This window comes from Hesperophylax consimilis, chromosome 8 (assembly GCF_061612785.1).
Source record: "Hesperophylax consimilis isolate HC1 chromosome 8, BYU_Hcon_1.0, whole genome shotgun sequence".
In the NCBI taxonomy this organism is placed as follows: domain Eukaryota; kingdom Metazoa; phylum Arthropoda; class Insecta; order Trichoptera; family Limnephilidae; genus Hesperophylax; species Hesperophylax consimilis.
Window position 1 is genome coordinate 16,608,453 of NC_142843.1, and position 25,105 is coordinate 16,633,557.

The 25,105-nt window shown below is 33.7% G+C and overlaps 1 protein-coding gene across 1 annotated transcript in view; it reads left to right on the plus strand.

Annotated features, from left to right (window-relative positions):
* The window catches only part of LOC149421634 (macrophage mannose receptor 1-like), a 90,535-nt gene that overhangs the window by 12,102 nt on the left and 53,328 nt on the right, over positions 1 to 25,105 (plus strand). The window contains exons 2-7 of the mRNA XM_089634305.1: positions 1,936 to 2,214; positions 2,822 to 3,019; positions 5,347 to 5,601; positions 7,502 to 7,704; positions 21,243 to 21,351; positions 22,224 to 22,391. Coding sequence (XP_089490431.1) covers positions 1,936 to 2,214; positions 2,822 to 3,019; positions 5,347 to 5,601; positions 7,502 to 7,704; positions 21,243 to 21,351; positions 22,224 to 22,391 — 1,212 coding nt within the window. The remainder of the gene's footprint in view (positions 1 to 1,935; positions 2,215 to 2,821; positions 3,020 to 5,346; positions 5,602 to 7,501; positions 7,705 to 21,242; positions 21,352 to 22,223; positions 22,392 to 25,105) is intronic.

Genomic DNA, 25,105 nt, shown 5'->3' on the forward strand with positions numbered 1-25,105 from the left:
CCTAAGAGAGAAAATAGAGATGATGAAATGAAAATAGAGAGAGAGGAATACTAGAAGTTTCACTTCTGTCTTGCGTAGGCTTGACACACCCACTTTTTTTTTGTGTATAACAAATTATGCATCTATGCTAAAACTTCTATGGAATTGCTGGCGTAAGAACAATGGCGATGCAATTTACTCGTGAACGGCATAATAACAATATAATATTCACCATTAATAAACATTTTTATTACATGAATTTGATATGCAGATACAAGATTAATGTTCCGAATACGTCTATCATACGTCGAAGAAAGTCTATTTAATACGTATTGAAAAATAACCGTAAACAAATAACACATGAATGAAATCTTGTTGTTTATGTCATTCTGTTGCATGAAAGATGTATTTGGTTTGTACCAGTTTGACAGTTATTTTATAGGTTATGATATGAAGATATTATGTAGATATTACATATTATAAACATTGTATTGTATGACAAATGACACATCTATGCCGAAATATCTATGTGTTAATTCCAATAATAAACAACACTACCCACTTGTTATTCATAGTATTATCTATTGTGATGACAAATTGACATACCAGTGTAAATAAAACGTTTGTCATCCATAGTATTTCGAAACGTCAGAATAACAGAAATACAACATTATATATGAGGTTAAGGCATGACTACTTATTCACAGTTTAAACAAAAAGTAATCTCCCAGGGTAGAACGCGTCGACACGACATTTATTATGTTTAATGGTAGTGCACTATGTTTAATTTCAGCAAAACAGATGAATATAACACTATAGATAATATAAATTATGTTACCAATCACTCTACACACAATAACATGAAAAAATCGAGCCAAACCACGTTGCGCGCCAAATATTATGTTTGGTTTAAAGTTAAAGACACGTCGGACAAACTTTTCTAATGAATAGAGCGCCAAAGCATGATATTTCTATCATGCTATGTCTGTCCGACGCGTTGCCAGCTCCTTTCGGATCATGAAAGACTTACCTCTCGGGCGGTGGGCACTGCTGTCATGCTATTATGTCACAGGGTGATGTGATGATTAAATAAAACAGTTTAATTGTTTAAATTGCACACTGATTATATATTTAACTGTCTGATCATATCAATATTTAAATTAAGACACTCACCCGAGATCGACCGTGTTATGAGCTACTCTGACTATCTAAACTTGGCTAGGTATTCTTGATGATGGGAAATCCATGACGGTGAGGAATGCATCGGTACGATCCGAGGCAAGTCGGATGCCTCTCATCCCTCCTCCGGAATATTCTGCTGTTGCGCGCTGGCCCTCTCGTGTGTTAGGCACCAATCGACATCCGCCCACAGATTTGCTCGGCGAGATTAATTAAGGCTCGGCCCAGAATATTAATAACTTGCCTGCACAAGGCCCAGGATGATGAATTTATATCCGCGACCACGGTCAACCCAGAGATGGCTCCGATTAATTGTCGATTACCATCTACCGACATGCTGATCAAAATGTCGCCGTTATGGTTTTAAAATGTGAATCACGCACTTTCTCGATAACTCCAATATCATGTTGGATATATAAAATAACAAACCCATCAGGGTAAAAATCTATCGATTCACGATTGACTGTGTTACATTCCGTAATCCGATTTTTAAATTAATAATCCCTGCGACTGTCGTTACCGAACCGGGGTCCCGCCGGCTCTCTAACAAGAGTGAGGACACGGCCCCCCCCCCTTTCTCCTGACCGCTCATCTCTGTGTTGCCTGTCAAGAATCATAATTAATTTATTACCCTTTCGAAATTAGCCTACCTGAGCCTACTTGAGTTTATGAAATAATATTTCATAACAAGTCTCACTGGCTCCAAACGGTTGGAGTAGTTGAGACTCTTGTCAGGTATTTACATAAAAAATATGTTGTAATGATAATTTTTTTCAGTGCCACAGGATATAAAATTCATACCTGAGGTGCCTTTGTTTAGGCCCGACTATACGTTCAACAATGTGACGAACCTGTTCTACAAGGAGCAATCCATCACCAAGAACTTTGCAGACGCCCTAAACTTGTGCCTGGTGGAGGGTGCCGAGCTGGCCCTGCCCACCTCCGCCCTGGAGCTCGAGCAACTTGTGAAACTCATACCAGAAAACTCCACGGATTACTACTGGATCGGTCTGAACGACCTAACCACTCGTCGAGGAGACTTTATGACGCTGAATGGTGAGAAGGAAACTTTTAAAAAACCAGAGAAATTTTATTAGACCTCTCGAACGGAAATAGCAGAGTAAGAAATAAATAAATGAGAAATAAAAGGATTATTCAAAGGAGGGTAAGAAATAGGATCATAAAAATCTTGCCGAAATTGGTTTTAACTTTACGTATTCCTTTTGTTATAGAAATTTTGTCTTAAGTAACAGTATACAGTATGAGAACTTACTGTTTTTTAACATACGAATGAATGTAAATAAATTCAAGTTCATCCTCATAAGTAAAATACAGTAAATTAATTTCCTATGAATTTAGTGCTTACTATGCTTGGAGGAAAGAAATAAGTAATTTTGGCAACACTTTTAGGGTTGCTTGTTTATACTGATGTAATAGTATAAATAGTCCGTGACTCTTCTCCCTTGTTTCTATTACCTATGGTCTCAACATTCACCCGTCAGCTCCTAATAAAATTACATTTTATTTCAATTCAATATCTTGATAAATGGGTTAAGTTAACCCGTCACGTTGTATGTTGCACACAACAACCATTAGAGATATTTTGATTACGTTATTAGAAATTATTTTTGTGATTGTTTTTGTAAATCTGTTTGTTGCGCAGGAACATCGGCAACAGAGATTTTCACAAATTGGGCTGATAACGAACCCAACAACCATGGAGGCGAGGAATTCTGCGTGGTCATGGGCAAGGCCGGGACCTACAATGACATTACTTGCCAACATAAACGAAAATTTTTCTGCACGAAAGACAATCAGTACAAGACGAAATATAACGTTATATGCGAAACTCCCGACCGAGGTAAATACATTCATTTTTTTCCTTATAAATTTGTAGCACGTTCACCACTAGAACCACAAGTCGCTACCAAGCGAAATAAAATCCCGTTCTTTTACTAATCTGTGTCAATTTATTTTGCCCAATTTAAAAATAAATAATAATAAAATATTGTTCATTTGTGGCTCGTTCCAGAGTGGTAGGTACTGCAAGTATCGCCCGTAAATGAGTGGTAGATGCTACCAGTATCGCCCATAAATGATGAGTGGTGGATACTTCCAGTATCGCCATAAGTGCTGAATGGTAGATACTGTATCGTCATAACTGATGAATGATGGATACTCCCAGTATTTCCGATAAATGATGAGTGGTAGATACTCCTAGTATCACCCATAAATGATGGGTGGTATATACTCTCCGTATCGTCCATGAGATGAAACATCGTCGTTCGAAATCGATATGTTGCTTGAAATGGCTTACCCCGTATTTAGCGATCAGATCTGATAAGCTATACACTTCCGGACCTCCCTCCTCTCCAGATTCTGGCACTCCCTTCAACCTTACAACGTGCCCTAATTGGGGATGCCATCATTTTGTTAGCTTTGGGCAGCTGGAACTCTGATGCGGTTGGCATATATATTTTTTCAAATGTAAATATGCCTGCAAAACTATGATCACTTAAAGATTTAAATAAATGTAAGCTGGCTAGACCTATCATTCCTTGCCAAAACTTTTGTAATTTTCTCATTTGAATCAGCGAAGGAAACCCAAGATTTTTTTTGTTTGTTGGCATGTCGAAGTTTAACTTGTTTGACATAAGAATGTACAGTAGAATAGCTAGTTATATCCAAAGGAAATCATTTTTTGACAATATCCTCACGGTTATGTTGACACTCAAGAGGTTAAGCACCTTCCGTTAACACAATATCGTAATGAAGATGACCGGATAAATAATCAAAATGATAATTCATCACATCTTTAAAAAGTTATATAAAGTCATGGAAAGTGATGAAACAAAAACATTATTAACTGGGTTATGTAGGTTAGGTTAGATTTTTTTTTCATCGTTTCTAATGACTTTATATCACTTTTTAAAGGTGTGTTGAATTGTCACTGTGTTGAGTTATCATGGAACCGTTGCGTAAATAGCTGTATTGAGTACTGAGTAATAAGAGTTATTTAGTTAGCTTCTTGTTACTTGCGACGTCACTCGACGACACTCACACCGATTTGGTGCGTTTTGCCGAGACTAGAATTTTAATCATTAAAACTAACTGTAAAAATAAAATATACATTTTATAATATGATACATTAGGTATTTAGACGGTTAATACTGATTTAAAAAAATGAATTGGATTTCCTTATTCTGTAAATAGAAAAAAAATGACATTCAATATTACATTGTTTGTGGGCTGACTCGTACAGTGATCGCGGAGACATGATATCTATGGTGACAATCTGAGATGTAAAATATCTGTATTGTAAAAACTATTTTTTTTGTAAAAGTTTTATTAGTAAAAATATTATATTTTTTTACTGTTTCGTACTTGAAACTTGTAATTTTGATAACAAAATACCAATACAAAATTGTACCTATTACCTTTTAACCTATGTATTGTAAGTTCCTCCCGTCCTACAATGAGTCCTACAACTCATCGGGATTGCTATAGCAAAAAAATAAAATAATAATAATAACCAAAAAAGTATTTGTGATTTATTATTATTTGGGATCCCTTACATGCTGCAGATGATTATATACTGTACGTAGATACCACAAATTTCAAAACACCATGCAAATTATGCAATTCGTCAACTAATGCCAGCAATAATGATAATTATAAATATTATTTTAAATTTATATTTTTAAAACTTGTCCGTGTGAAATCAAACCATGTCACACTGTGCGATATTTTGGCCAACACGCCGCGTAAACGAAATGGTTCGGTCTCTAGCTCCGTCCACCGGAAGGTCGTCAACTCTTTGTAAACGCCCATAACTGATATTTTTTTGGAGTCTTATTTCCCCTTAATCCATTTCCATCTCTTAATTTTTGGTTCTCTTAAACAAAAAACATTTCCCATTTTGAAAAATGTTTTTGTTTCATTAATTTTTTGTAACGAGTGTGAAATTGTTGAATGCTTTTATTGCCTGGTATTTGTGGTGTTTTTTATAAAGTTTGTTCTTATTGACAATGGTTAAAATTTAAGATTTTAAATATAGAGATTGTAAGCATACGACCCAAGTATTTTCACGGCAAATTTAAGTTCTTTTCTACCACTGTTAGCACTCGTCTGGTGAAGTTTTGCAAAGCGTCCAAGAATTATTATCATTTGAATTGTTTTGGATTACAGCATACTTCTATGAACCACAAGCAGAAAAATGCTACAAGCTCCATTCCACCCCAAAGACATGGCATGACGCTTTCTCCGTGTGCCACCACGAGCTGGCCAGACTCGCCGTGGCCAACAGTCCCCAGGAAATGAAAATATTCGTAGACAATATGGTCAAGTATCAAGAGCACACATTGCGGGGAAACTTCAACAAGAAAGTAGCTTTGCTGGGCTTCAACGAGTTGGCCACCCCTGGAGAATTCTTAACAATAACTGGTAAATAATTGAGAGAAGCGAAAAAACTTCTTCCATTTCTGAACAAGTCATAAAATTTAAAACTTAATTTAGAAGTTCTGTGAAAGATCTATTCAAATTCTGTCAATATATCACTATGGGCCAGTTGCTTCAGATAATTGAAATAATAAAAATAATTTGAATAGAACTTTCAAAAACCGGAAAATTGACTTCGAAATTTGATGAATTGTTCAAATTCTCTGAAACAACTGGCTTTTAAATTTTCGTAAGAAAATTAATTTTTCACTTGTGAAATGATTTTTGAAGGACATTTAAAATTCAAAGATATTTAAAAAAATATACGTTCATCATTTGCTCCCCCTAATATAGATAGATCCATTACCGAATTTAGTGAAATCCACAATGATTTACCAATTCCTTACTGTGTTTAAAAACTTTTCGTCTTAAAAACCGTTTTCTTGCACTTAGTTATTTGAGAACAATGTTTTGCCCATGTTAGCCTTTAGTCAAGATTTACTGAGACTACCGATGTTCGGTGGATACCATCCATTGTTTAAAGTGATAAAGTAAAACTGCACTGATTGTCGACTAAGAGATTTAAAATGTAGCGCACGGAGAAAATTTATTCAAATATTGCTAATTTATTTTTCACGTTTCGTTTAAATTTATTATTATTATTTTTTTCTTCAATGATGTAAAAATAATAAATAATTGATTTTAAGAATTGGGTAATTGCAAATTATAGATGTACAAATTTAGGGCGATGATTTGGATTCTCGACTAATGTGTGTTTGGTTGGATTACCGTGTTGCATATCGACATATGCGGAACAGCGCCAGCAGCCTGGTTAAAGTTTAAGCAGACTTGGAAAAATAACGAAGGACCGCTGTATTACCTAACTATCTTCCGCGCTCTGGTCTCTACATGAAGTTGGCTCTCGTGTCTGGTGTTGCAAGACCCAATAAATGGATCCCGGCTGGAACCGCTTCGAAGAATATTGTCCAGCTATACCCGCTTTCATAACGCGGCGGATCTTTTACCTCGTTTTGATTACTACATATATTCAGCTTTTTGGCAATTTGGGAGGCGGGTTTGCGTACCGCCGTCCTGGGAATCATTGATTGGATAACCAACACCTCTGCCATAAGTCACCAGTAGTAGTTCGCTATGGCCGGTGATTTAGCAGGGGTGCCAGGTTCTTAGGGTGGTGTGTGTTCAGGATGCGTCTGCCCACAAGCTACTTGGCGTGATCGGGATAGACTGGTTTGCTGAGACCCTTCGACCTCTCCAACTGTCCAACTGGTCTCTCGACGCATCCCTAGATTCCTACCCAACCCTCATACCTTTTACCTTCCCAGAACTTCCTTTCCTTAAAAAGACCCTCTTAAAGACATAGATACTGAAGGAAATTATTTTTCTCCGAGCCTCCTGTGTGGGGTTAATATAAAAAAGCTTCTTAGACAATACATAAAATGTATAACATGAGTTCTTGTGAGTTTTGAGTATTTGTTAAGTATTTTTAAAAGATTAGCAGGCACTGCAATTAAGAGCAGCGGTTTTAGAATAGCTGAAAACGCTAAACCGTGTACAAACACGCACTACGACTTGCGTTTTTACTTAATTCTATTTCAGTGCCACCATGAAATAGAATTAAGGAAAAACGCAAGCCGCAGTGCGTCTTGGTAGGCGGTTTGGCGTTTTCAGCTGTTCCAAAACCGCTGCGCTTAATCGCGGTGTGTGCTAAGCCTTAACTGAGAAATATCAAGTAGACATTTTCCTAATCAATCATTATGAATTCATTGTATCGTTCTAATTTGCCATTTTAACGATGGAAGGTACATCTAGTGTACATTCAGTAACTCAATTTTTCCAGGCATAGAACTTGCTGAATAGATGTGTTTTAACTGTCGATGTTTTACAGGGGAGACTCTCGACAAGGCAGGCTACGACGAATGGGCCGATAACCAGCCCGACCACTGGGAAGACAATGAGCACTGCGGCAGCATGGATAGAGATGGAAAACTCAACGACATCGGATGCCACGTCAAGGCCATGTTCTACTGCGAAAAGGAACTGTTTGGCAACGGAACTCAGGTCATCCCTAGAAATAGTTTCACGGAAAAAGCTAGATACACTTAATACAATTACTATAACTACAATAACTTAACTCGTTATACATAATTCCCCTCACTAATAAACTTAACTGGTGAAAAACCATTAATGGTAAACAGTGGCCCGCTCGTGACTTTTGAGTGTGATAGAGTGATATTGATGTTGTTAAGTCCAGAACGATTTATTTTTTGTAAATTTGATTTATTGTGTGATGATTGTCAGGAAACTTCAGTTTTGCCGGGCCCCGCACGGATTTCCAGAAACCTTCATACAAAAAACCGATTTTTCGAAAAAAAAAGATGACGTATTCGGCTACAACAACATCAATTATGACATTTTTTTGTAATATTAGAACTTTAGTACACCCAAAAGTCTTGTTAAAATTCATTTGTTTAAAATTTAAAACACATTTATTAGTAAAGGCGAATATGTTTGCGATGCTTGGTTAACCTGTAAAATGATTTAATTTACTAATAAGGAATGAGTAATAATTATAAAACAATCAATCAATTTAGTCGGAACGTAATGTTATGAATATTTTCAAGCTCGTTTGTACGGTCAAATAAATTCAATAGTTGGACATTTTATGCTCGTAAAACAGGTGAATTCCATAGACATATGAATATTAGTAGACCTGCCCTAAGTGATTAAAAGCGTATTATCCCCACTCCCCATACCGGTTCCATTGAGCCGGCTGGGCTCGCGTATGGCCTCAAATGAAATTTGAAAACGTGACGTCATCATTCTTGTGCGAACTATGGTCGAGGCATCATCGGTTCATTTTACGAAATAACACGGCAAAATTTTGACTTGTACTATGAAAACTGGTAAAAATAGATGTGAAAAAAGAGAATAAACCCAATTGTCGTATTACATTCCATATATAAGCATTATTTTACTTTATTTTAAGCATATTCACATCGTATAATATGAATCAGTTGTTACTATCACATCGAGAAACGTCTGGACGCGAAACACAAAGCTGGTTGGTTGCTGGGAAGTAAATTATGAACATTTATAAAAGTGTCTTAACTAAATACTCTGAAACTAACTACGACTTTGAAAATAGAAGCTGCCTTACTTTGCCAAATTTGGACTTCGCAAATTTGTTCATAACGTGGCGAGTAATTTGCGCTCCCATGTAAAAATGTCTATTCATTCAAAGCAGATTTTACTTTTAAGAAGTAAATGGTGATATTATAATGCGAGATGCCTATTTACTGTCAGATTGATTTATTGACGAATCACAGTCAGCTTCACTCCCTTCATTCTTCAACAGTTGATTTTACCCCTCGCCCATATCTTCTCGTCTATTAATTCCTATGTCTGTGGTGAATTCGAACACTTATTATGTTGAAGAATCTTGGATAACCTGTAAAAAATTTATTTTCTAATGAGCAATTAGTAATTATTGTAAAATAATCACCGATTTATTTAAAAGCTGGTCGTGTCACGCATGTGTTCAAACACGTCTGCTTGGTCAAATAAATTCTGATAGTTGGATATTCTTATACTAGTAAAACAAAGTAATTTGAAGTGTACGGCGCAATGGATATGCAGCCAAATGAAGTCACAAAGGTTATCATTCCTCTCTGAGATGGCGTACAATATGACGTGAAGGTCGTCTATATTTTATGTTTAATTTTATCGATGTTTATTGTTTCTTATGCTTGTTTCATTGAGATTCATCATTTACTATTATTTATCAAATTACGTAGATTAATTTGCATAGCAATTCATACTATTGTATAATAACCAAAAACAATTGAGAGTATTTAAAACATCTGAATACATTGTGGGCCTTACTAATACTAACAAACGTGTTTGAAATTTTATACAGCTGATAAACAACTATTTAATGTAGGGTAAATGGTTGTTTTGATTAACAATCAGATGGTTCATAGACATTTGGACGCCTATGCATCTGTAAAATTTAAAACATATTTATTAGTAAGGGAGCACATGTATTTAAAATGTGTATAAATGCTTTTGTCTTGTCATCAGTTCCTAGATAGGCAGATTGCCTGTTCTAAAGAAACAAATGCTCTCTGCTAAATGTGTTTTTCATATGTACCTAAGTATAATTTGAAGTGACATTGTTCAAAAATGTTTCAGACTATGTAATATATGTATGATTACAAAGCGGTTATTTTATAAGTAACGTAACTTGAAGTAGAATTCTACATATCTGTGTGTACAGGCGAACAAGGCTTGCTGATTTTATCATTTCTATGAATCACGTTTCTGTAAAAACCGCATTGCATGGAAAAGTATAATTTTAACTATATCCTCATTATTGACGTTATTTCCAAAGTACCTGAGCAATCTCACAGATTATAGTGTTTTTCTTCTTGAAACGTAGACACGTACCTATTTATTATTTGATCAAATACCTAAAATGAAAAAAAAACGCTTTAATACATTCTGAAAATGTATGCAATATTTCCCAGGGTTATTTTTATGTTTAAGTAATGTATCTTGTATCTAAATAAATGAAGTTTTCATTAGAACAGAAGTGTTTTATTTATTTAAAACTTTTTCCTGTGTTTTGTAGGATAACTTTAAAGCTGGACTGATAAAAACGGTACGTTTGTACTAGTGGTGGGTCCTGAGAGTACTTTCCGTTACTGGGTACAGTGAGTACTACTTTGAGTATCTGGGGACTGGGGACGGAGAGTGACGGGGGCCTGAGGAAGGCTGAACACTGAGGAGGGAAGTTGATGGGTAGGGATGGGAGGAACAACTAGGAATAATATTACTTAGAGGTGTTCAATACAAATAATGTTTAAATGATTTTTTTGTGCTTTCTTAGTGTAAGGTAGGTTATATTATATAATATAATAAAGAAGTAATAGGCACCACTTTTGGGGTGATTTTAAATAAATACAACCACTTAAAAATTTATATTCTATATAAATGTATGGTTATTCTACAATTGGGAAATACGGGAATAGTTTATCTCGCAGATATTTTTAATAAAAAATGTAAAATTTACTTTTATTTGAAAAAAATACTTGATAAAGTTTATGTTTAAAGATAATGCGATTGAACTGAAACTTCGTCGTAAATTACGTGTGCTACTGTAAGCTGGATACTCATTACTGTCCTTTTTCTTCATAGGTACACATTTCTAATAGGACCGAGAGAAAAGGCATTAGTATTTTACAGTGCGACGCATCACAGCAACCGACAAAATATAGGTCTATCTTTTTTCCCCTTTCATGGAGTGAAGAGTAAATCCGGAGTGTCAGAATTCTAACATTCCACTTCACTAAAGAAATAACTTATTTGTCCCTTTTTTCCATACAACTTTCTAACATACCAGAGTGAGAAGTCAGTAGTATTTTAAAGTATGAAGTACTTCAAGGCCTGTGATATTTACAAATCCTTAGGAACCAGGTATTTTGGAGATTTGTCGCAAGTACAAAGTAAGGTATGAAAATATCTGGTACTTTTACTGGGTACGATAAATACGCCTCTCCTCTAGTGTACCTACCTACTTACTGTAGATAGTTACTATTACATTACTAGATAGTTACACACGTATAGGTAGGTACAAACTTATAGGATCGAAACTCAAGACGGCTGTTGTTGATTTTTAATCTCTTCAGAGTGTATACATAATTTGTTAATATTTACTTCCCATACATCTGTATCTTTTTGTGAATAATGATATAAATCCTAACAAGTAATATTATTGTACTGCGCCCCTGAGGTGATTTTTCATATAAACAACAAATTATCAAATCATTATTATTAGTTGCGTACACATGAAAAACATATTGAGGGCTTTTTGAAGCTGAATGTATGCATTTTTGCATCAACATCGTTGGATTTTAATGGAAAAAATTTGACGTTTGAAAGTCAGTAAACTCGAAAATTACGACATATACCCAAAGAAATTATAAAAATACAAGACGAAAAGAAAACGGTGACGAATTTTAAAACTTCTGATAACTTTTTAAAGAAGTTTTTGTTACCATTAAAATTACGTATAATTGGTCCGCCCATGGGAGGCATGGGCACTGAACCGGTTAAAATACAGAGACGTCATATTTTTATGTTATTTTTTTTTATTTCACTCAGTGATTAATTTCATTTTAAATCATAAAAAGAAAATTTACATCTGAATCTTTGTTTAATTTTATATCATACACTTAAGCACGGGTATTGGATTTTAATAAACAAATATGTGTGTACGATAATAATATAGATCTATACAATTAGAGGTGCTATTGTGTAGTAACATCTCATCGAAACGTGTTCATTCGAAAGTTTTAGTAGGTAACCTATAAATTGGAGGCAAAAAAGTGGAACCAATTTTTTCACTTCATGTCTCATCTGAATATAATATTCAGTGAACGAATTAATTAGCTACATGAAAAAAAACATAGCAAATCTAAAACCCGAACATATTTCACAACACCGAAACTCTCCGTTCGCGATAAGAAATTGAAGAAACTTAACTGTACTTTAACTGTAATTGTAATTTACGACATTAATGTATATTCTCATTTGTTTAAGTACATTTTACTGTATTACATTCCCGCTATCCACACATCGGTAGTTCCTTAGTGGGTTCCCTTTATTTAACTTTGTTTTATATTTTATTGGTATGTAAAATTTCAATTTTTTCCATAAAATCTATGTTCTTATTTCGCAATATTGCTTTGAAAGTATTTTCTCACGGCGACTAAAAAGTCAGCTGATTTCAAACATAAATTGAGTTCATTAAGATGTAATATAAAAAAAATACAGTGTGTGGCAAGCCTACGCACGACTGAAGTGAAACTTTTAGTATTCTTCTCTCTCTCTTTTCATTTGATTCTCTCTTTTTTTCTGTCTTACGTTAGTTTGAAGATTATAGGTCAAATAATTCAACCACGAAGCATAGATTTTCTCTTTTTAATATTTTCTTATACATGAATGAATTTCGATATAAGTACAGTTTCAAAAATTTTCAATTTATTTACAGTTATGCAATACTATTTACAATTATTAAATATTACATACACAACAATATTACAATTAAAAATTTTCATTGGCACTTTCACGGATATTATTTCCTAATGTCGTGATAATTGGGTGATGGTAACTAAAGTGCGAGATATATACATTAGCACTCAAATCCTTAATGAATCGTGCAAAAACTGCATCGATTGTTGTCCCCCGTCTAGTCGTACCATTATTATTATTAACCATGTCCAAATTAAGGGTGTTTATGAAAAAGTTCAATAACTCTACAGATTCATTCTTCGCGAAATTTACATTAAAATCTCCCGAAATAATCATCGGAATTTCGTGATAATTTGTATTTAATAACCTTGAACCACCCTCTGTGTATGGCAAAAGTACATGGTGGATAAAATCTTTGATATCTGTACTCGATTTACCTGGCAAGATATAAATTGACACCATAATAATATTTTTTTTTCGTATTACACTCACCGCGCAATACACGAAGCAAGCAGCTGATGCCTGGCGTGGCGTCGTTGGCTAGAGAGAGAGAAAAAGAGAGAAGAGAGAGAGAGAACGTTCGTCAGTGGCTCCCTCACCTCAGTAAGCGACTAGAGCGACAGTGAACGGTGACCAAATGATTACGGTTTTTCGTGACGGTCATGAGTCGGTTTTACTCCAGTCCTCGAAAATGCATAACGCGCGTAAAGAAGTTTCACTTAATTTTTTTTTTAGTTAAAGCGGGGATCGAATCTTGGTTCTTCACGATGACAGTCGGGCGCTCTGCCTCTAGACCGCGAAGCTGAGATTGGAGAGTGACCTAAACTAGGTATATAATATTAGCTAGGCTCCTATAGCGAAATGATCACGGTTTTTCGTGACGGTCATGAGTCGGTTTTACTCCGGTCTTCGAAAATGCATGACCTGCCGGTCTAGAGTCTCACTAAATGGATTTAGACGTTTCGGGAGACTCTCGGTTAAAATTAACAAATTTATGTAATTTTTTACTACATTATTGCAAATCATGTAGATATATTCTTATATGTATGCCTGACAAAGTCGCAGCACGAGAGCATTTTATCACTTTTCCTCGTATTAAAAAAATCACAAAAAGAAAAAAAAATAGTTAAAGCGGGGATCGAACTTCGGTTCTTCATAGCGACTTGAACTAAAAAATTTGTCACGCACGTTTGCGAGGGTAATTAGTCGCGTTATCGGCCTTGATTAGTAATTTTAATGATTCAAAATAAAAATAATTAATCTAAATACCGAGCAACTCTACCGGTTCGATTCGTAAGCTATATTTCGACCAAAATATCATAAGTCAAAATATATAAAGGTCGCAGCACGAGAGCATTTTATCACTTTTCCTCGTATTAAAAAAATCACAAAAAGAAAAAAAAAATAGTTAAAGCGGGGATCGAACCTCGGTTCTTCACGACGACAGTCGGGCGCTCTGCCTCTAGACCGCGAAGCTGAGTTTGGAGAGTGACCTAAACTAGGTATATAATATTAGCTAGGCTCCTATAGCGAAATGATCACGGTTTTTCGTGACGGTCATGAGTCGGTTTTACTCCTGTCCTCGAAAATGCATGACGCGCGTAAAGAAGTTTCCCTTCAAAAAAACTTTTTTTAACTGAACAGAATTTGAAGAAATCTGTGATTTTTGTTTCGATGTCAATGACATATTAAGAAATTTCTTTAAACCCGATTTGTGGAAGAGGTTGTTCGGTACCAAGGATTAGTTTCTTAGTAAAGGCTTTTCACGCTAAAATGATTCATTATTGGTACTGTAAATCCTTTGAAAGATTTTCCATCCTATTTTGATTAAGGATTTACCGGTTTCACAGGATTCTATCGCCGGCAATCTTGCTTGTAGGCAGAAGGGCGGGCAGCTGGCATGATTCTGGTTTCGTGTTTGAAACCTGTCCTGAGCTTTGAGATCATCGACTTTCTTTAAACTTTAGAGTGTTTGAACCTTGGTTGAACCCTCGGCACCTGGAGCAGGGCAGTGGCGCACTTTCCGGACGATTTTGCAACACTTAATCTTAAGTTCAAGTTTGTCTGTATACGATTACTTACGTAAATGTGCACTTTATCCTTTGGTTATTTGGGATAAGATCAGTCACAATTAACTATCAGTACCTACGTTATATTAAGGGGAGAAATCTTTAATTTTTGCTGTATTGTATTAACTATTAAAACGTAAAAAAAAAACTTTGTTCAATTTGTTTGTTTATTGTATGACCGGACCAGTTTTGCTCCACCACGGCCATCATCACAATATTACCACCAAGGATATTCATTCCCATAAAAATGATTACAGTAATCGAATAAATGATTAATTGGCGACGTGGCGGTTGAGCGATGAATAAATAAAATAAATGTTTCTGAATAAGTAAAGATAGTTCTGCTTATTTTACAAAAAATACTCGACTAAATTTAAACTATTTGATTTAAAAATTACACAGGCAACTAACTATGGGCAATTGGAGGAAAACTTTTAACTTGTTAAATATTATTGTTGTAATCTAATAAAAAAAATAACTTTGTAAACACCACTTTTATTTTATATGCTTAATGCCAACCGTAGCTTCGACAGGACTGTATATGTATAATACAGTATTATGCAGCCCCCTGACGAAGCTACAGTTGTAGGCAATCGCTGACATTCAATCACAAACTGTTTTTCATACAGTATTTTAAATACATGACTCCTTCTAGGATTATTTTATTGTGATTGAAATCACCTATATTCAGCTATTGAGTGAAACATTCAAAAACGCAAGCATCGATTTCCGTTCTAGTTACATACCTAATATGTAACAAATATCCTTCTATCGAGGTTTCACGTAATTAACACTAGTCAATCGGTATCACAGATTGACTTCCAATAACAAGGTACTCTATTCGAATTACAATTTTACCAAATATCTACCAAATTCGTCATATTAAGATAATGTTATGGAATTATTGTTTACTGACTATTTATCATACAAACATTGATGCTTGTTTCTCACCAGGAACAGGTTTCGTTTAAATTTACATTATTTTACAGCAGCCAAAAAGAACAACTTTTTTACGATTACAAGAGTAAATTTTTGTTTTGTGGAATTTGAACATGAATTTAGTTGTTTAAATAAAAGCGCTATGTGTGTTCTATTTGTGAAACTAATTTCTCATTTTGCTTTGATTAAAATATATTATATTATTCAAACAAGGATGGCTGTAGTTCGTAGCAGTTTAAATTTACAAAATAACAAAACAAAAATTATTTTATTTGTTGAATGGTATATCTAAAGTTTTCAATATACTTTAGCATAATTATTTCGGTCGGCTGCGAACAGCTGACGCTGGTCTCGGCAACTAAGTGCGTAAACACGCATTTAAATTTCAGTATGTACCTAATCAATGGTTCCGTCCACACGAAGCCCGCACATGGCGCTGAGCCGCTGACACGTTTATTAATTCCTATGTCAAGTTAAGGAGTCAGACAACTACCAACGTAGGCAGATAACTCGGTCTTGGCACACACTTCTTGCCTCATTCACATTCATACATCGTCTCATACATACTCTTCTATTATTCTGACTATTAACATGGCCCGACTGGAGTATCTGATTCACTTGATCGTGCCACGTCTTCCTCGGGCATCCCCGACTTCTACTACCATTCACATTTGCATCATATATCCTTCTTACACTCCTTTCTTCGCTCATTCGCTCTAAATGCCCAAACCATCTAAGCATCCCTTTCTTAATTATTTGTCAAACCACAATAATACCTCCAATATTGAGTATTGTGTATATACATCCAATAATATCAACTTCTGATGATAAACACAAAAAATTAAATTCTTTACAAAAATACAAAATTTTACCTATTTTACTAATATTTTTGCTTACTCCTGACAGAACAATTTTTGGTTACTAAAACATTTCATTTTAAAATGGTTAGAACATATTACATAGGTGTTATAAAAATAATCGGCGTGTTTCACATTTAATAATCGATTCTTTTGCAATCTGTAAATCAGATTTTTAAGCTGAAACAATTACATGAAAATTTTCTTTTGAAAATTGTTACAAAAGTGTTAATAAATAATCGGCGCCTTTCACATTAACTAGATCGTCTAAATCGTTTCTTTTGCATGCTGGACCCCAGGTTTCGCACTGAAATAATTACATATATAAAACGTTTTATTTCAAAATGGTCAGAAAATATTACATAAGTGTTACGAAAATAATCGGCGCCTTTTACATTTACTAGATCTTCTAAATTGTTCCTTTTGAATGATGTAACCTAAGTTTTTGGCTGAAACAATTATAAAAAACATTTATTTTTAAAATTGCCGGAACATATTATATAAGTTCCTTAAAAATAATCGGCGCCTTTCACATTTAATGATCGTCTAAATAATTTCTTTTGCATTCCATAACCCAATGATAAAAATGTGTGTTCGTTAAAATTAAATTAAATATTTTATTCCGCCAATCAACTTTTTTAGCGTCCTGAAAAGGGACTTGTTCGAAATTATAACTTACTTCTTAGGAATTTGTAGATGTTTATATTTTTATTAATATTGATCAAATCACAAATTAGAAAGTGCAAAACACTGCCACCAAGTAGCAAGTACTAAAACAATTCAATTTGTCGTGATTGAAAGAAATGTCAATAACAACATGCCACACCAGAGCCTCTGGTGGCCTGCATTAGTGATCCTGCCACTATTTTATTAGAGTTGCGCGAATTAGGGTATTTGTTGCTTCGACTAGTTTTTATAAATCACTTTTATATATATGGGTAATAAATTCTGCATCATCACTTTTAAATACATGGATAGGTACCTATTATAATGTTTTCATCGTCCTAAAGATTTTCGTAGAAATGTGAATTCGTTGGGATACCCGAGATGGGGTGGCCGCCAGGTCAAACAGCATTCTCACAATAATTCTGTGCATCATCGATATAATAAGGTTTATTATATGGTACCTGTGTGTGCATTCATTCCATATACATCGTATACTGCAGTTTTTTTAAATTTATTTATATCACATACACGAATTCATCACCAAGGAGTTGAAAAAAAGATACCGAACGCGGGAAAGAACCTTTTCATAAAAGGAACGGACAGTGGTCAAAGAATTTAAAAGGAATTAACGATGTCGCAGAGCAGACGGAGTATTGGCCGTGGACCAAGAGGTCACTAGCAGGGACGGTACTGAGCCAAACGGCGCCTGGTATTAGTAAAAAAATTCAAGGTTAAGAAGAAGTTTTATTTCAAAACCTCTCGCTTTAAGGTATTATCAGCGCCTTGGCTCCTTGTTTCTTTGTTGCCTTGGCAAGTCGGACTGTTCCGAGCGCCGACTAAGGGCCAGCCCTGGTCACGAATTCAAAACCCAGAGAATTATCAAATTAATGAAGGCTAAAAAGTTTTTTCAAAATCTTATACATAGTTTTAACGTGTGGTGTTCTTTCAAAGTTGGAATATGGAAGTCAGTTTCCGATTTTCAAAATATTTGTAACTGTTTAAATTCTATTTATAAAATAGTTATTTTTTTCTCACGATTATCTCTATTCCACCAAAAACCAAACATATATGTACAAGTATTTTTACATTTTATTTTACATTTTGAAAGCTTGATTTTACCACTAAAACCCTTAAAACCGTCAAACTTGAAAGCCATTTTTAAGGTTTGCCATAAAATTACAATACAAACACACAGTTCTGTTTTAAACCAGCTTTATTAACTGGTTAATATTCAAACTTTTTGGTTAAATATTTTCCTGACGAAGGAAGAGTAGGCATCCTACACACAAAACCGGTAAAAGAATGTGTCCAAATAACGTGATTCAATGATACTGTCAAAGCGTATTTTGTGACCTAAATGGATTATACGCTGTACCATTTCCGTATCATATATTTTTACTGAATTCGCGTGACCACGGCAGCTCCCTAATTCATCTGACCACCTCTCCTGCCTCCAGTTAGCATCATATTCAAACATCGTTCGGCCAGCAGATCACGGTACATCATCTAGGCCACGCCCACGTGTATAACATATTATCTCTCTTGTGACATGTCTGTATGGGATTGTATAGCAAGATATTTGGCGATATAGGTCACGTCCAAAAAACGCTATGAGAATATAGCGTAGCGTGAAATATTAAAATTCCACACGAAGCAATCACTTCGTGATTAGAAATTATTATAATTTAAAAAAATATTTATAATATTTAAATATAATATAATACCTACACCACTGAATATGTTAAAACTAACCCGTTTCGATTCAGTTTATTCGATTTGTATAAATACATACTAAATTAAAACACACAATTCTGTTTCTTTTTTAAATTTAGAACCCATGTATTTTTACATGATTTTATTCTGATGTCGATGATATTTTGCAGACTTCACCTTTAAAATAAGAGGGTCACTGTTTACATGAGATTTGGAAAAAATTGCGTAAACAAGCCCAGACAATGTCGGAGACTTCGGCTAGTATTAAATAAAGTTTTGATCTAATTAATTGCTACAATATTTCTGTTCCAGTTTCGTTGCTCACGACTAGAACTTGTTCATTGCCCTTAAGAGATAAAAAAGTGATATACATAATTTCATAGCGTTGTTTTGAAACAAACATACCGTAGGAAGTCATTATGTCTTATTATTATATTTTTAGCACTCGAGAACAATAACTTCTTTGTAAACAGTACGTGTGAACTCGGAGAATTTTTAAGAATTCATTTTACCTGATTTTATATGTTAAGTATATTTCTACGACAGTAAACAAACGATTACTAATTTCTTATTATATTCATGCGAGTATTTAGTAAATATCTCATACTTATCAAATTATTTAGATACGGTTCGCGGTTGCTATGACGATATTTAAGTGAAATGGAAGCACTTGTATTTCCTGCCTCGGTCAATATTATAAATTGACTAAGTTTGACGGAATTGACGTTTTGAATTTCATCTGTTTGTAAATTAGTTTGTACATTCCGTTGCCGGTTTAAGATGATGGATTTTAAAAAGGGTTAATGTAAAGGTTATCTTTTGAAATGTTAAAATGTCGTTTTTATTTGGACTTTTCTTTCGCAATTTTTCAATATTACAGTCCTACCTGTCTGAAGAAAGTTAAAAACAAATATTGTCGTTGAGATAGTAATATTTTTTGGACAAATTATATATATTTCTTTATTTGAAATTAAAAATAAATTTTACATAAAATATAATGTGGAGAAAACGGAGAAAAATTACTGTTAAAAAATATTGTTAATTTATTAAGAATCTCTTCAAATTATTTGATATCCGGTTAAAAACGGGATTGAGAGCCCTTTATAAATGAATTGATTGGTTTCCTGATATTTTTTAGTAAAATACCAACGTATTATCACGATTTCGGACAACGTGTTCACAAAAGTCCTAAAATTTTCGCATTTCGTCATTATAATAATAATACATAAAAAAATACAAACGTATGTGCATGAACACGTGTTCCTATATTATTACAAATTTATTAAAAGTTTATCAGGAAACGGCCGGCAATCCCGTTTTTAACCAGATTACGAATAATTTGAAAAGATTCTTAATAAATTAGCAAAACTCATCATTTTTCTCTGTGAACTTACAAATCTTTTGATTTCGAGGTCTCCTGTTCAAGTAACTACTAGTTTAAAATTTTATTTTTTTATTTTTTTTTTATTTATTTATTTTTATTTTTTTTTTATTATTTTAATATAAATCATAGTTACATTAATACATACATTTTTTTGCAAAATATAATATTTAGGTACATAATTGGTCATGTATACATGTATACATGTCATGTAATATAGTTTTAATGTATTAAATAAATAACAATGCCAAGATCACTAAACTATGACAACCACAGTAAAGAGTAGCGAATGTTTGGATATGAAGAAAAAACAGAAAAAAAATTTTTTTTAGAAGGAATTTGTACCAAAATTTCTTGTTGTATTGTCCATAATTCTATCAATAGCATATCACTCAATAACAACGATGAGATCAGATTTTGTTGTGAGCTTTCTCCTAAATGGCTGCAAATCCACAAACCTTGGCACTCCATACCGTCGCGTCGCGTCGTATGGTAGGCGTAGTCGACCGTGACCTTTCTTCTTGAGGAATCAGTAATGTTGTAGGCGTAACAACAAACAACATAATGCACTTTTACTAATGGGTATTATTGGTTCTGGCGGCTGATTCTCGACCTTCTCATCTTTTTTTAAGGGGGACATAAATATAAAAAGTCATAAAAATGGCTGATAGTTGAAAGATTGGCGAGCAAAAATACAAATTTCGTGCCAAAAATAAAGAGATTCAATTTTTGAGATTTAATTTTTTTTTTTCAAATATTTTTTGGTTTTCCAGTAGGTACAATAAAGTCACAAACCACCATTGGCAATAAGGACAATATTATTATAATATATGATAAAAAGCCAAATCGGTATCTGCGAAAAGTCATCATGCGGTCAGGTGAATTCTCAATATCTTAACAAGTGAATCATTTACCACAAATAAAACGTTCATGTTGTAATTCGCAACACGTTGTAAAACCTGTTCTTGTTCATCAGTTGAACTGAAATCGTTGGGCCTCTCGCACGTCCCAAGAATCAATATGTATTTTATTTTGTACAGTGTTCTGTTGTTCACTACGATAACTTTGGCCTTACCAGGTAAACATCAATTTCATTAATCCTATTTTTAATTATATTATCTATCACCTGCTTTTAACACTGTGTTTTCTTTATATTGGTGTGTATCTTCTTGTGGTGGCCACATATCGCTATCAAGAAATGTGCAAACTGTATTGTCAGTAGATGAATTTAATCAGAAAATTTATTACTTCAACAATTTTAGGTTCGCCAATAAAACTATAGAAGATAGTGAAATATTTTGGTAAAAGTTTCGCTCGTGTTTTGAATACTCCTATGTAACACGTACCTATCAATGTAAAATATCTTTTAAGTTATGCGTATGTTTTTTTCAATTCTTATATTTTGATGTGATCTTCGAAAGACAAAATTCGAATCAAATGTTTTTTTATACATAAACTCGTTTTCATTAACTTAATTTTCGTTCTTGCATTAGGTATCTACTTTACATTAAACTTGTTGTGATTCTTTTACATCGTTTGCTCCAAGTCCAAAGCGAATATAGAAAAAAAGTGTATTACCTATGAAAGTGACCTTTATTAACAAAATACTTAAATGAGCCATACAAAATTAAATTTTACTACAGTTAAAAAGTACTGATAGATGTGATATGTTTAAATGGTGAAATTAGCTCAATGAAATCGTAGATAGAGAATAAATAAAATCATTTTGACACGTTAATGCATTTAAAAAAGTTTTAGGATGTCAAGTTGATCTTTATATTTTATTTATGCAAGTTAAAAAAATGTTAGATTGAAATGAATATCAGAGAATTTTTTTAAATTCAATTTTGTGATAATGATTCGCTGTCCAATGTGTAATGTATAATACCGACCTTAATAATCACTGCAAACATGAAAAAATCAAGCCTCGAATCCGTAAGTTTTTTTCAGATCCATTTTTCCTTTGGCATAGTTTTTTTCACACCCTGAAAGTACACCCTTCTCGTATACACGTAAACTTCAGAACTTTTACAACGTATACACCCCGACACAAACTTTCTACCATTCCTTCTATAATACCTTCTGCGGAATCAACAAGCGAGCCAACAGTATCCACAGGTATTCGAAATAGATGGTTCATCGCTTTCATTTACTTAGAGTTTGCACCTTGTTTGATAACATAAATCTGCATTCATTTTTATGTATACATACCGGTCTACTTTACAGTAGTAGTTGTTCTGTAAAATAAGCCGGTGTCTATGTAACCATGTTTGTTACCAGTGTCTTAGCAAATATCTCCACAAGCCCCGGAGAGAAGCTTATAAAACCGACTGCTTTCTCCAATTGTTTAACTTATCGTTTGCCAGTCAGAATTATACACCCATCCTAGTTTTAATTCAGCCATACTATGGATAACAAATCAGGCGTTGGTTTTAGGGTAAATAGCTTGTAAAATAAAACATGAGAAAACGCATATAGAGCTTAAGCTTTCCCGCTCTAACAATAGCTTTTGAGTGCATGATATTATTTAATCTTCTTCTTTCCTATGGTGGGGGGTCAGAGGGGGACATCTAGGTCTGCAAGCCATTTTAGTGCCTCAGGCGTCGCCATGTGAACCTCATCAATCCCTGGGAATGAATGGAGCGGCCATTCGTTGACCACATGTCATATTATTTCATAATTTTTATTTTTTATTCATTAACGACCTCTCGGGCTTTTACAGAGGAAATTAATAATGTTTGTATGTAAGTGTAACAATACAATAGAAATAGATGAATAAAATTATGTAGATAGTTGTTCGTTGTGAACAATGTATGAGAATAGTTACTTCATCATATTTTGGGACCTACTAACCTCCTCTGGGTTCCCTGAATCATTAATTCCACCCATTGGATATCCATCCTTCCACATGTTTATCCTAGCTCGTCGACTAAGAGCAAATAATATAAAAAGGATTCGCGTTTTCGGAGTATTTAAGCCTGCTTCTTTATCTACGGTTCGCCGTTCAATTTGTGCATTTCTCAACCTCTTTACTTATAAGCTTATTTTTAAAGGTATTTTGGGTGGAAACTAAAATATCTATCGTAATAGGTTATATAATAGCATCATTTAGTTACTATTTATACGAGTTGCAACCTGTTGAAATCTTTGACAATTAGTAATTTCGTCATAGACAACATACAAAAATCACAATACTATATCATGATTCTCTCTTCTCCCTAACAACGGTAGTTATGAACAGGAACCAGTAATTCTGAGAACAGTAGACTTTGCGTCCAAAACATATGTTTCTAATTTTATCTTATTTAATAAACTTAAACCAAGATTTCCCCTGAAATCATTCGATTCGTAAGTAGGTACTTAAATACCTACCTACTTAATTATAAAACCATACATATTTTGAGTAACTTTTTTTTATTTCAAATAAAGAATATTACAATTTATCCAAATAAATGTCACTAATTAAACAACAATTCTTTTCTCAAACTATCTTCACACCGGTAGGTACCTATCATAAGATTATTCCGATCTGACAGCTCATCCTAGGAATCACGATCATGTGAACTCTGGTGGGATAAAATAATAGTATCCAATAAGGTCACTATTAGGGGGTATAACTCCGATCGAAAATTGGAACCGTGAATATTGTAACGTAATATGTTTGTCTAACTATATCCGCCAATGAAAGACTCTGAACGTCTATGGAACAAACTTTCAGAGTTTTTTCATTGGTGTATAATATAAGAAATAGGCCCGAATGAGAATTTTACTGTCTATATATTGACATATCTATGGTTATTTAAGACCAATTTGTTTCACACAAATTTACAGTTTCACAGTTATTAATACAATTATATATTATAAATGCATGGATTCTGTATGGCGTCACTGGATAACCGTAGCCTGGTCAGTGAAACTCGTTAAAAATATCACCATATTTATTAGAGTAGGTATATAGCTAAACGACCGCTATGGTAGCTTTTTATTTATTTTGCCAAGGGTCTTCGGCTGACATTTCAGAAATAATAGCACAAGCTTGACTAGATGCTTTAGTGATTTAACTTTTCCAACAACATACACACATTTTGGACACTGAATACTAATATAATTGGATATTTAAAGGAAAATTTTAAAATTAAAAGGACTAAATTTTTACATAAATATAAATAAGTAGGTATACCGTTTAAATAGGTATCTCACCTAAGTACCTTAAATGAATACTTTTATTTAATTTGTTTTATTTTTTAGTTATTTATTTATTACAAAATAATACAAAAGTTCAAATTATGACAGTATGCAAAATATATATTTTTTAAATTACTCTAATACTCCGTAAGATGAACTCCAGGAGCTCGTATTTATGGGAGGAGTAAGTAGACATATACAAATAGAAAATAATAAAATGTACACAATATTCAAAGAATTATTACATAACTACAAATGTAATTCAACATACAAATTAACATAATTCGATATTTAAATTAACTACAAAAATAATTCAATTTAAACAATATTAGAGAATTATTTTAAATTTTAAAAAAGCTTCAAATGCACTTACATTAGGTAAGTTAGGTAAATCAACATTTTGACCTACACGAGCACACAACATTTACAATCAATACAACCTTACTTAGCCTGCACACTGCACAGTGCACACATCCTAACCATTTAATTAATTGCACTCTATTTTGAGGGGTTCATAATATGACTATTTAATTATTATTATAAAATAAAATGAGGTGATGTTTTTAAACTACAATAAGTGCATGCATTCTGATTTTTACCAGGTTTATTGTTAATTTAAAATTATGTTATAATATAAGCTTTTAACT